This window comes from Schistocerca piceifrons, chromosome X (assembly GCF_021461385.2).
Source record: "Schistocerca piceifrons isolate TAMUIC-IGC-003096 chromosome X, iqSchPice1.1, whole genome shotgun sequence".
Taxonomy (NCBI): domain Eukaryota; kingdom Metazoa; phylum Arthropoda; class Insecta; order Orthoptera; family Acrididae; genus Schistocerca; species Schistocerca piceifrons.
The window spans coordinates 215,756,273-215,770,445 of record NC_060149.1 but is presented as its reverse complement, the minus strand read 5'-3'; the positions used below and the strand labels follow the sequence as shown (position 1 = coordinate 215,770,445).

The following is a 14,173-nucleotide window of genomic DNA, read 5'->3' as shown; positions in this document are numbered from 1 at the left end:
TTAATTAACAAGAATCCCTTTCTGCCGGTTGTATTTAGTATTTTCTTTTGTATTCCTAATGCACTTTGATCTTTTATTTCAGAGTAACCTACAAATCTTTTATTTATCTTCATGTCACTAGGCTTTCCAGTGACATCATGTGAAACTGTAACATATCTAAGTATCTGAATTAATTGATCCCTTTTTGTAATGTCCTATGTTGTATCTGTAATTACAGAAAAGAATGGGGTACCTGTAATGTCGTCAATAATTTCTTTTTTAACTCTATGGTATAGGACATTAATTAATACGTTTTTAATTTAAGGGGTAAGGTTCTTTGTGCATACCTTTTAGTTTGCTTATTAGGTCATGTAATACCTGATCATACTTTGTGAGAATTTTGATAATTGTTTTAAAGTCTCCACTGTTCAATTTTACAGTGTCCTTCCTATATCTGAAAGGGCTATATTACTGGATGTCAATGTTAACGTCTCATTCGCAATGTGTTTGAGAACCTGTTTCCATATATTCTCACTTTTATTTAGTAATATTTAGTGGAGAAGGACCTGCTTCCCTGCTTTACATTTTTGGGGAATGTACTCACTGATTAACAAGGATTGTGCCTAACAAAGAACTTTTTAGTTTCATCATCCACATCAGACTGATAAACTGCAAAGTAATTTGAATGGTTTGCGATATTGATATGAATTATATTTATGGCGATTTTGTGACAATATTCTTTTCCACTTTCACAATTGCTGTTATCACTCTTCACTTCAGAAGTGCACTCACTTATGGCGCTGTAGACTTCAATACTCATTGACCTAGCAATACCACTAGGAAAAGACAATACATTTTCACTGATTTATATGTTTCTTCTAGTAATTCTTGATTCTTTCTTTTTTGTGTAGAATTTGGACATTCATAGTTAATTATAAAAGTTACATATTTCTACAGAAGTACACAGATAAATACGAAAAAATGTTTAATTTTAAACTGTTCAATTCAAGTTTGAAAATATCACAGCACTTCACGAAACATCTGTTATTAACTTCCTGCAAACAGAGCTCATCTGAGTTATCTGTCATCTGCTCGTTACTACATCACAATTCGTTACTGGATACTTGACATTTTAGTAGAATAAAGGTGTGACAAAAGTCAAATATTTAGAAAAAATACGCATTATACAGTCTCTGGTACACTACACAACAGCAAGGAGTAATTTTCTACCTAAATGTGATACTTTGCTATAAATTTTCATTGTTGTCATTGTTTTGTAAAAACTAGTATGTGCTACTCTTTTGTGATGGCCAAGGAGTATGCTGCAAGCCAAGTGTTACGAGAGACGGCGAGGTGAAACATTTTTCAACACTCTTAAAGGTATGCTACTGACCGACTCTACGAAATCCTTGTGATCTGATCATTTCTGTGGGGCCTGGCATTTGAGTCGCCTATTTATCTTATGCATATACCTGTATTTATATTTCTATATATGTTTTAATTTTATATTCATTTAATATTAATACGAATAATGATATTAACAATAATATTTTATTTGGTTTTCGTGAGTCCCTAAAGTACCAGGTCTGCATGTATTCGTTACACCTCTGGTTTTCGTAAAGACTGACAATGTCTGGCGATAAAAACTGGGCATCTTCAGGGAGACTTTTGGCTTACAGTTCTTCAGCTAAGACCATGCTGTTTTTTTATGGAATATATTGTTTCATCTGTACAATTCTTCGTCGGTATTTTATTCAGTTTCTGTGAGAGCTTGTATACTTGTTATTTACACAGGCTGTAGATGACATATAGTGTTCCTTCTGCTGACTACATATAAAAACGACTTTGCAACCGTTTGTTTATGTAATTTTGCTAATTTCGTTGTATACCTTGTACAGAAAATAGTGTGAGATATTTAATTTGTATGAGTTTCTGCACAACTGTAAAACAGGGAAACTATAAGTAGAAGCTCTTTCCAGATCTCGCCATTAACTCTATACAAAGATCAATCATTAATTAATGTGTTTTTATGCATTACAGTAAAGAGAACAAAACAATGCAACATCTCACACATCGAAAACATCACTTAGCATACCGAAAACTGAAATCATTACCCGAAACATGTCATGCAAAATACAAATAAAAAGAAAATCTTGACTTATAAGCAGAAAAACTCTTTCGTAAGTAAATCTGTAAAATCGTTTCATTTTAAACAGCAGCTATTACATAAGCAGGAAGTAATTACATAAATCTGTAACACTTTTATTGGTGACCTTCTGTGGCAGAAGTACAGAAAAGATGGAAAATCAAGAAGGATTCGTATATGAAATATGTGAAAAACCAACAAGGAAGAAGTGGTGATTCTGCTATATCTACCGCTGTATCACAGTGTGCTGAAGAAACCGAGACAACCAGCGAAGAACCTTTTGTTTCACTATTTGATTTGCAGTGATACGTTTTGTAAGTTGTTTGAGAGCAAAGAATTTTAACATTGGCAAAAACTATTTAAAGAAATATTTCTGCTTAAATTATAGAGAGAATAAAGGAAAACAAGCGTACCTTTTTTTAAAAAATGCGGTTTAACGTCCCAGTGGCATCGAAGTCATTAGAACTGAAGCACAAGTTCGGATCGTTTCAAGGATGGGGAAGGAAATAGACCGTGCCCTTTCAAAGGAACCGACCATGCATTTGCCTGGAGTGGTATAAGAGAAATCGCGGAAAACCTACATCAGGATGGTCAGGCTCGGATTTGAGCCGTCATGCTTCCAAAAGAGCCTATGTTAGGTTACTGGGACTTTTACCTCTGCACTGATACATTCTATCATGATTGTGTTGCTTTTAGAAATACCGACTCTAACAATGCTCAAAGCATTTCAAACGGGTTAACAGACGTACTGCAGTATTCGAAAAACTTGTCTAGATTTGCTTTTCAGTTTGCTGCATAGAAGCGCAGACTTTCCGTATATTGATCTCTCGTTTAATAGCGGATTAACCCAATATTTTTACTCATGCTGTCATTTCCGACGTGTTTGTACAATTATCACAGAATATAATGCAAGGACCGCAGCCTTATTTAACGAAATTTAGCCCATAGTTGATATAAACTACGCATAGTAAATGTTGCCGCAGCTCGCCCCGACGCACTACGGGTAGGATTTCCCAGGGTCGGACGTGTTGCGTGAAACAAGGGCTAGCCGCTGCATATAAACGCGGTCATTTGGCCGTTTTGTTGACGTCGAGTCTTTAAATAGACCTTAATCAACCACTATCTCTATTTTATTCGGGGATGAATTTTACAACATTTGTTTCTAAAACGTATAATTGATATCGTCTTATTGTTTGAGAGCTAGTTACTTAGTGAGTTAGTTGGTTGTGTGTGCAGTCTCGCTTAGAGATTAAATACAATTACTTTACATATCTTGTTGATAACTTGAGAGGGGTGTCTTATTGTTGGTATATGAGAGCAGTCTCACTGAGAGATTTAATACAGTTACATTACATATCTTGATGAAATGAAATGTCGTGTGGCTAGGGCCTCCCGTCGGGTAGACAGTTCGCCTGGTGCAGGTCTTTCGATTTGACGCCACTTCGGCGACCTGCGCGTCGATGGGGATGAAATGATGATGATCAGGACAACACAACACCCACTCCCTGAGCGGAGAAAATCTCCGATCCAGCCGGGAATCGAGCCCGGGCCCTTGACAGTCTGTCACGCTGACCACTCAGCCACCGGGGGCGGACTCACATATCTTGATGATTTGGTGGAGTTTTGCCGTAGGAGCACCCCCTGATGTGTTATCGATTACTCGAATTTGTGTATTGTGTATCGTTTTGTGAGTGCGAGAGAAGCATTGTTTGTTTACAAACTTAGTTGTACCGGTAAAAAGTAGTGAAGCTGTAGTTTTATTTGGCGCGGTAGTATGGAAGTTTCAGAAGATTCTTATTCAGTGGTGATAGATGTTGGACATTATACAGTGCGAATAGGGTGTTCGCAAGATGATAGTCCAAGAATGGAATTGCCGTCTCAAGTTGGAATTTTAGATCATTTGAGTTCAACGGAAGCTGGAAAAGCGTCGTGCTCCTACGTAACACAACCGAAAAAATATTTGTTTGGCAATGATATTAATATACCCCGGGGCGGTATGGAGAGCGCATCTTTCTTTAAGGATGGTATGATTGACGATTGGGACTCATTTGAAAAAATGTTGGAGTTTGCTTATGACACATGTTTTCACTCACGGTCCGAACACCATCCCATTCTCATTTCGGAACCGGCGTGGAATGTAAGAAGGAAACGCGAACAATTGACAGAACTTATGTTTGAAAAGTTCAAGGTTCCAGCATTTTTTTTAGTAAAAAATGCTGCCTTAACCACGTTCGCAAACAGACGCACGACTGCGTTAGTGATTGACAGTGGAGCAACTCATACCTCAGCAGTTCCAGTCCAAGACGGATTCGTTCTGTCACGTGGCATTGTGCGAACTCCACTTGCTGGTGATTTTTTGACTACACAGTGTGGAGAATTGCTGAAGGTTTGTATAAATGTAATGTAATAAACATTCCCTGCGCAGTGAAAAAAAAAAGTCAGTAACTACTCCACCTCGCCGTTTCAGCCAGCTGCTGTTCGTGGTTGTGATCCTCTTTGTGTAAGATTGAGCCTAATTGGCTTTCATTGGGATGGAACCTGTTTCAGATATAAATGTAGCCGTGTACATAGAATTATCTTTATTTCTTCAATTCACCTTGGATGTATGCTAGATAGTTCCCTTGATAGCCCCTTTGTTATGATTTGCACTCTACGAATCCTGGGGGGAGGGGGGGGGGCGCTTTTTATTGAATCATACATTAAGATTTGTTCCTATCCCATTAATTAATGAACTAGGATGGGACTGCATGTTTGCACACGTCCAACCAAGCTGCTATTACTCTAAGTTGAACTTATGTGGTGGCCGTATAATACTCGTAGCTCTTGCCATGAAATGTTTGGACCGATGACCATAGCAGTCTGATCCCTTCAATCCTCCAAACCAACCAACCATGAAATGTTCTTGTATTTTCTGAGTAGATTTTCAGTCAGTGTTAAATATGTTTGTTTGATTTCTGCCAGTTATGATTCCTCAACGTTTCTGTGATACTCTTCTACGAGTCAAACAAGCCCGCCATTTGTAGTGCAGTTCATTTTAGAATCTCATGTGGTGTATAATTTGATTGTGTCACTACTGCAGTAAACTTGAGGAGGATTCCTGCTTACTATATACTTAATAATTCTAAGAATTATTTATCGCCTGTAGTAAATTATAAGGTTGTCCCCCACTGATTTAAATCATTGTTTATCCTGTCCATCACTCTGAGATACTGTAAATATTGGGACAAAACTTAATTCATTTATGGTGAGTTTTGAGTTTATAACACCGTCAGTGTAAAGTATGATCTAACCATTAATTCAAATTTATGAATTTCACTTGTCATGACTGTACGTAATGTAAACACATCATGAACAAACAGGATTACTCTGCTGCTGTTGTGTCTTCTGTAGCCTATTGTACACCTTTGATTTACTGTCACAATTATTAGTAGTATTTATTGCCATTTGCCATGCATAACCTGAAGTACATATTCCAGCAATTGTAACATAAGCAAATCTGTTTTCACTTCTCTGCTTCAAAACCAGCTCAGACATTGCCCATCAATGACAATTCTAACACAGATCATCTACAGTGTTCCATACATGCTTGGTCAGACCTAAGAAAACACCGAAGTTTATACACATGCATGATAAACTACAACTGAGCAGGCCTATCTGTAGTTGTGTTACTTGTGATACAGTCATCTTAGAATAAAGTTGCCCTGGAACAGTATTTAGACCACTGGAAAGACTTGGTGATGTATCTTCATAAGTCTTGATCATAGTTCTTCCTTGGAGAGCATCAAGAAAACCAATATACTACTGGTAATGGCATCACAGGCCTATCCCCATGTGTAGGGCATTCAGTTTGTGCAGCTCGTGGTTGAACTTGAGTGTAGAAACAATTTTACAAGGTGGCAATTATACTAAAAAAATGTGAATGTCATACGGCTTCATTGGCAGGGGATATCCCAAGGGTAAGTTTCAGCCACCTGTTGAAAAAGATGTTCTTCCTCCGTACACATTCGTCCCTTTACTTGCGGATGCATGAGAGATGTGTCCGATGTATGTTTGTGGAGTGTAGGTGAGTGTAATGGATGTGTGTATAGTGTAGTGTTATGTTTGTGTTCTGGTGTTTCTTAACACTTTGTGTCATGCCCTTGATACTGTGTTGTCTTCATTGTTGGAATGCCCGTAATATTGCAGGCTCATCATCTTAGTTAGGACTGCCATATATGTAATATTATAGGCATGGCAGTCCTTGTGCCCATAGAACTATGGGGATGGCATTCTTTCCCGCACTGAACACAGATTTAATATTACAGGTATGGCAGTCAAAGTGTTAAGTCACATTACATTTACTTTCATGTATGGCAATCCTCTGCAGTGTCTGGTGTTTCTGATCTCTCATGATTGGCTTTTGCCTTCTATTAGTCACTGTTAAAGATGTGTTCCTGTGATTCATATGTAGCTTCTTATTCTTCTAGGTATATAGAATGAACCACCTAAATTTTCACCTGTAAAAACATTTGGCTCTTTAAAGAAATTGGCAACCTCTCTTTACAAACATAATGATGAGTTACTCATAAGACAAAGACCTATGTACTTTTACAACTTCGTTTATCAACCAGATACAGTCGTTAGCTTTTTTAATGTGAAACTGTGGAATATTTTTTGTTCCAGAATAGCAGATCTGTATGGGACAAATTCGGTGATACAACTCTTTTATAGGTCTGGCAAGAAATTATGGAGTAAAAATGCATGGAATGTAAGGATTTTGTTGTTTTAGCAGTTTGAATGGCATCTCACTTCGAAGTTCGTCCCATTCTCAATTGAGAGTGGCTCAAACATTATGCATGGATCACACTACTTTTCATGCAGAGAGCCATAAGGAAACTTAAGAAATTCAGTCTTCTGAGATAGAAACTGAGGTTGTATGTAAGATTATGTGGGCAAGAATCAGTATCAGGAGAGGGCATAAAAATATAATTGGATACTTCTAGCAACAACCAGACTCCTCTACTTATGTAATCAAAAACTTTCGAAAAACCTCAGTTCGCTAATATGTAAGTACACCAATTATATGGTAATCAATGGAGGAGACTTTTGACAATCCAACAGTCAAGTGGAGTAATTTCAGTTTTATTAATATGGGTGTGATAAGATATTCTACAAATAAATGCCTTCTCAGAAAACTACCTAGAACAGATGGTTCGGAACAGTGTGTATGACGGAAATATATTGAACCTGGTGGCAGCAAATAGACCTAATCTATTTGAGAATGTGCACTTTGAAACTGGTATCAGTCACCAGGAGGCATTTGTTGCAGTAATGATTACAAAAGCATATAAAGGATATGTAAAACAAGTAGAAATATTGGTATGTTCAATAAACTAGATAAAGAAGCAGTGTGTCACATCTCAGTGAAAAACCTGAAACTTTTAGCCCATGACAGGAGGAGGCTGAGGAACTGTGGCTTAAGTTCAAACTCATAGTTGATCATGCACTTGATAGATATGTACCCAGTAGAAGAGTTCATGATAGGATGAATCCTTCATGGTAAACAGTCACTGTAAAGAAACAGAGACTATTGCATGATAGGTGTAAAACAGTGTGTAGGGCTACAGATACTGAATGAAACCTGTTTGGGTGTCAAGAGAGCAAAGTGTGATGACTTCAATGACTAGCACAGGAGAATATTATCAAATCCAGGATGGACTAATGACAACGTTCAAGGATGGAAAACATGGATGATGTGAAACCCAATTTTTACTTTACACACGACATGCTGAAAGCCATGAATCAAGGCAGTCATGTAGATGAAGGATTTTTAAATTTCTGAAAACATTTTGACTCGATGCCATACCTATGCTTATTATCAAAAGTGAAGTCATATGGGGTATCAAGCGAAATTTGTGATTGGATTGAGGATTTTCGCTAGGGAGGATGCAGCAAGTTATCTTGGATAGAGAGTCATCAATGGGCGTAGAAGCAGCTTTGGGCGTGTCCCAGGGAAGTGTGTTGGGGATCCTTGCTGTTTTTTATATATATTGATGGTGCTGAAGACAATACTAAGAGTAACATCAGACTTGTCTGAGAGAGGGTTCACAAATGTTCAACCAGTTCTTAATAACATTTCAAAGCAGTGCAAAGATTGATAACTTGTGTTAAATGTTCAGAGGCGTATAATTGTGCATTTTGCAAAATGAAAAAAAATGTGGTACCTTATAACTCAGGCTCAGTCATAAATAAAGTGAGTGGCAGACTGCAGTTCAATGGTGGAATACCAGGAAAGTGTAATCAGTCTACATAGGAGATTGCATCCAAATCACTTTTGTAAGCCATCCTAGACTGTTGCTCAGTGTGTGGGACCTGTACAAAATGGAACTGAAAGCAGATTTAAATAGATGCAAAGAAAGGCAGCACAACTGATCACAGGTTCAGTCAACTCATTTCAGAGTGTCAGGAAGATGTTGAAAGGACTGAGCTGACAGACTTTTGAAGCTCAACAGCAATATTCCTGAGAAAGTGTACTAGCAAAGTTTCAATAACCAGCTTTAAATGATGACTCCAGGATTGTACTACAACCCCCGACATATCACTCCCATAGGGATTGTGAGGACAAGATTAGATTAATTACAGTATGCACAGAGACATATAAACAATCATCCTTCCCATGCTCATTTGCGAATGGAATGAGAAAAGCTCCAATAACTGATACAGTTGGCCATACCCTCTGCCATGCACTTAATAGTGGTTTGCAGAATGGAGATGTAGATAAACTTCCTGGTGGTACGACATTCAAATAGCTGCAACAGCAGCACAAAGTTAGCATGTTCAATGTATTTTTACTCTTTAATTTTTTGTCAGGCCTAAAAAAAGATTTAAATCGCCTAATTTCACTCACATAGCTCTGCTCTTGTAGTGCAAAAATACTATGGTTCCATTTAAAATTGAAAAGCAATGGTAATACCTGTAATTTGGAGGTTAATGAATCTACGAAAACACGTTGGCCTTTGTTTCATGAGGTCCTGGTCACTTTTATTCTGGTGAAAATGATTGCAAGTATCTTTAATGGGTCAAAAGTTAGTTGAGGTGAAATAGATAGGCATCACTGGTAAGCAGTAGTTATCCACCATACATGTTCACACAGTGGTACTGTTCACTCACTTGCTTTGAGAGAGTGGCTAGCTTTAGTATTTGGAAGGAAACCACAGCAATACTGAAAATTTGAGTCAATCTGTTCTTAACTTCTGCAAGCCATGTTCCCCACATTTCCTTCCATTACTAAACTGATAATACCTTGATGCCTCAGGATGTGTCATATCAACTGATAGCTTCTTCCAGTCAGGCTGTGCCATTAATTTCTTTTTTTCCCAATTCAATTCAGTACCACCTCATTTGTTATTCATTCTACCCATCTAACTTTTAACATTCTTCTATAGCACCACATTTTGAAAGTGTCTATTCTCTTCATGTCTGAATTGCCTGTTGTCCACATTTCACTTCCATGAAAGGCTACACTCGAGACAAATACTTTCAGATAATACTTCCTGACACTTAACTAATATTAGATATTAACAACGTCCTCTATTTCAGAAATATTCATTTTGCCATTATCAGTCTCGAATTTATAGCTTCCGTACTTTTCCCATCATCAAATATTTTTCTGTCCAAATAGCAGATCTCTTCTACAACTTTACTGTCTCATTTTCTAACCCAGTTCCCTCAGGATCGTCTTATTTAATTAGACTACATCCATTAAATTGCGTTACTTTTATTGATGTTCATCTTATAATCTCATACAGCACACTATTCATTCCGTTCAGTTGCTCTTCCAAGTCTTTAGCTGTCTCTGGTGGAACTAAAATGTCATTGGCAAACTGCAGATCTTTTATTTCTTCTCTCTGAACTTTAATTCCCTTTTCTAAAGAGGATATTGTTGTTCATATCTCACTCTGCACAGATTTTCATACATAATTATATACTGACTCAGACGTGGGCTCACAAGGGGTTTGTAACAGTCCTGTATCATACATGAATTACCATTAGGATTCTGCTGATAAATCTGACATCTGCTTTTCCCACAGCTAGAGATATAGTACACCTAGCTACTGATTTCAGTACCTGACTGTTAATTATGTGACTACATTTTTTTCTCCTTCTGTCATGTATGGAGCACGAGAAAAATGATTCTTTAAATGTGCCTGTAGTTATTCTAATCTTATCCTCACTATCCCAATGAGAACAATATGTAGGGGTTTGTAGTATATTCTTAGTCATCATTTACAGCCGGTTCTTGAAACTTGGTTAGTATACTTTCTCAGGATAGTTTCCATCTATATGCAAGAGTCTGTCAGTTTAGGTCTTTCAACATATCCATGAAACTCTCCTGCGGATCAAACGGACCTGTGACCATTTGTGCTACTGTTTTGTGTATACGTTTCATGTCCCCATCTAGCCCCATTTGGTATTGGTCCCACACAATTGAACAATATTCTAGGGTGGGTTTCACAAATGATTTGTAAGCAATCTCCTTTGTAGACTGATTGCATTCCCCTAATATTCTACCAATAAACCAAAGTCTGCTACCTGCTTTACCCACGACTGGGCCTATGTGATTGTTCCACTTCATGACCATACTAAGTGTTACACTCAAGTATTTGTATGAGTTTACAGATTCCAACTGTGACTTAAATTCATAGGATACTATGTGTTTTTTGTTTTGTGAACTCCAAATTTTTATTTTTTTGAACATTTAAAGCAAGCTGCCAATCAATGCGCCACTTTGAAATTGTACCAAGGTCTGACTGAATATTTGTACAGCCTCATCCAGACTGTATTTCATTGTAGATAACTGCATCATCTGCAAAAACATCTGAGATTACTGTTAATATTGTCTGCAAGTTCATTAATAAAACAACGTGAACAGCAAGGGAGCCAACACACTTTCCTGGGTACCTGTAAGTTACTTCTACATCTGCCAATTACTATCCATCCAAGATAACAAGCTGCATCCTCCCTAACAAGATAACCTCAATTGAGCAACAAATTTTGTCTAATACCCCATATAATCATATTTTTGATAATAAGCGTAGGTGTGGTAGTGAGTCAAATGCTTTTCAGAAATTGAGAAATGCTGCAGCTACCTGACTACCTTGACCCATGGCTTTCAGGATGTCATGTGAGAAAGGTGCGAGTTGGGTAGATCTGAATTTTCGAACCCCATGCTGATTGTCAAGGAGGAGGTTGTTCTGTTCGAGATGCCTCATTATGTTTGAGCCCAGAATATACAGGGTGATTCAAAAAGAATACCACAACTTTAGGAATTTAAAACTCTGCAACGACAAAAGGCAGAGCTAAGCACTATCTGTCGGCGAATTAAGGGAGCTATAAAGTTTCATTTAGTTGTACATTTGTTCGCTTGAGGCGCTGTTGACTAGGCGTCAGCGTCAGTTGATGCTAAGATGGCGACCGCTCAACAGAAAGCTTCATCACTGGCCTCCAAGAAGCCCTGATCTTACCCCCTGCGATTTTTTCTTATGGGGGTATGTTAAGGATATGGTGTTTCGGCCACCTCTCCCAGCCACCATTGATGATTTGAAACGAGAAATAGCAGCAGCTATCCAAACTGTTACGCCTGATATGCTACAGAGAGTGTGGAACGAGTTGGAGTATCAGGTTGATATTGCTCGAGTGTCTGGAGGGGGCCATATTGAACATCTCTGAACTTGTTTTTGAGTGAAAAAAAACCTTTTTAAATACTCGTTGTAATGATGTATAACAGAAGGTTATATTATGTTTCTTTCATTAAATACACATTTTTAAAGTTGTGGTATTCTTTTTGAATCACCCTGTATTCTAAGATTGTACAACAAATGGATGTCAAAAGTATTGGACAGGAGTTTTGTGGATCACTTTTGCTACCCTTCTTGTAGACAGATATGATTGGCACCTTCATCCACCTGCTGGCTGCTGTTTTTTGTTTGAGGGCTCTACAATAGATTATACAAACAGAGATGATAATGCAGCTGTGAATTGGGTATAGAATCTGATAGGAACTCCATCAGGCCATGGGGCTTCGTTCAGTTTTAACAATTTCAGATGTTTCTCAACACCACTGAAACTAATATCTGTTTCACACATCTTTTCAGTGGCACGAAAATTAAGTTGGAGCAAAGGAACTTTTGAAAACAGGGTTAAGTATTTCTGCATTTGCTTTGCTACCCTCAGCTTCAGTTCCAGTCTCATCTATTAGTGATTAGACACAAAATTTGGTGCCACTGATAGCTTTCACATATTCCCAGAATTTCTTTTGGTTTTGTGAAAGATGATTTGACAGTATTCTGCTACGGTACTCACTGGAGGCTTCACACATTGCTCTATTGTTTGCCAAATGCATTTCATTCAGCATCTCTCTATGTATGCATGACTTGTTCATGCATATTAAGCAATAGTGTCTATTTCTTTAAAAGTTTCCATACAGTGCCTTTGTACCATATGGGATCTTTCCCATTTTGAACTGTCCTGCTGGGTACATATCTATCCAGTGAATGTTCAACTGTTCTTAACTTGAGCCATAGTTCCTCTACATGCTCCTGTCCTGAGGTAAAGGTTTCAAGTTCCTCATTGAGGAAAATGATATAAGTTCATTTTATTGATCTATGTACTCTAAATTACACTTGTTTCTGTAGGGGGAGGTCAACTGCAAGTCTTTTCTATCTTCACATTTTTCTGCAGTTTTTAGACCATATAACTTCCCTGTATACAACTGCTGTCATCTGTGAATTGCTTCAGAGAGGCAACTTTTCCATTTACAGTACTCCCATTAACCCAGACACTTAAGTGTCAAAAGTAGTGCAAAACTAATGCCTGATGTTAAGCTATTTGCATTTTTAGTGTTTTTGTTTCAAATTCCTCTGTAACTGTATGTAAAATTGAGGTCAGCCTTATGGATCTCTTATTTAGTATAGTTTAACAAGTAATGTTTATTTTAATTTTGTTATGAACCTTTCTTTTAGTGTCCTAATCAAGAGTAGCTCTTTTAGAAAGTGTGATTGTTTCAAAAAATTTAGTCTGATTACATTCTCTGGTTGATATCTCCTCTCTGGAATGTATTTCTTATTTTTAGTGTCTTCTGTTGTGGCAGTTTGGGAAGGAGGAATGCATTAAAAATATCTGTTAGTATTTCATTTTCCCCTCAAATGTGGCTGATGTAGGAGATACAGCTGACAGTAGTCAGACGTTAACTCTCCATTGACACTGATGTTCCACCTGTCTAAGCCATTGTGGGTTGTTACTGCACCAATAATGCATGTTCCTTGTATTTACCTGGTCTTTGTTTGAGAAGGGACATTCATCTGTAAATAGAACATTGAAGAAGTAGTTCGGATTGGCGAGGATTTGCAGCCGTGCCCACTGACAGAACTGTACACGATTCTGGGAATCATTCCCATGCAATTCTTGATGTAGGTGTACATGGTAAGGATGGAACCGATGACATGTAAGAATACGATGTACACTGGTTTGAGGAATACCAATCTCGTGTTCAAGCTGTCATGTACTCACATGTGGTTTCATAGCAACAGAAGCGAGAACAGTAACTTCGGCAGCTTCGTCTGTGCTAGTGCTACGACAATTGCATTGTCGTGGGTTGAAACATCCCTTTTCCTGAAGCGTTGTAACAACAAGATGATAAGATCAGGAAGGTGGGTTCTTTTCAGGACATTGCTCTCTGTACAGTTCCACTGCCTGCATAGCATTTCACCTACCTTCAAGAACAAAAATAAAAGAAATGTTATGTCGCTGCAGTTTGTAGGAAGGGCAGCCTTTACTGTATGCCTACTCTACACAACAGTATTTAAAGGAACTAAACTACTGTACTAAATGTACCTATACATAAGAAAACAGTATTGCAGTTACTGTTCTGGTAACTTACATTCCCCATAGATGAGTAGCATTTCTACCTTCGCTTTGTTGGTTTACATTCTACTCACACAACTCTTCAACTGACAATGGTTGATGGAATGATGGTTGTGCATTCTACTGATGTATACATTTGTCCTCTGT

At 37.8% G+C, this 14,173-nt stretch overlaps 1 protein-coding gene across 1 annotated transcript in view; it reads left to right on the top strand.

Moving 5' to 3' along the window:
• Positions 1-3,803: 3,803 nt before the first annotated feature.
• LOC124723082 (actin-like protein 6A) overlaps positions 3,804-14,173 on the top strand; it is a 102,094-nt gene continuing 91,724 nt past the window's right edge. The window contains exon 1 of the mRNA XM_047248259.1: positions 3,804-4,511. Within this exon, the coding sequence (XP_047104215.1) occupies positions 3,900-4,511 (612 nt within the window). The 5' untranslated portion in view covers positions 3,804-3,899. The remainder of the gene's footprint in view (positions 4,512-14,173) is intronic.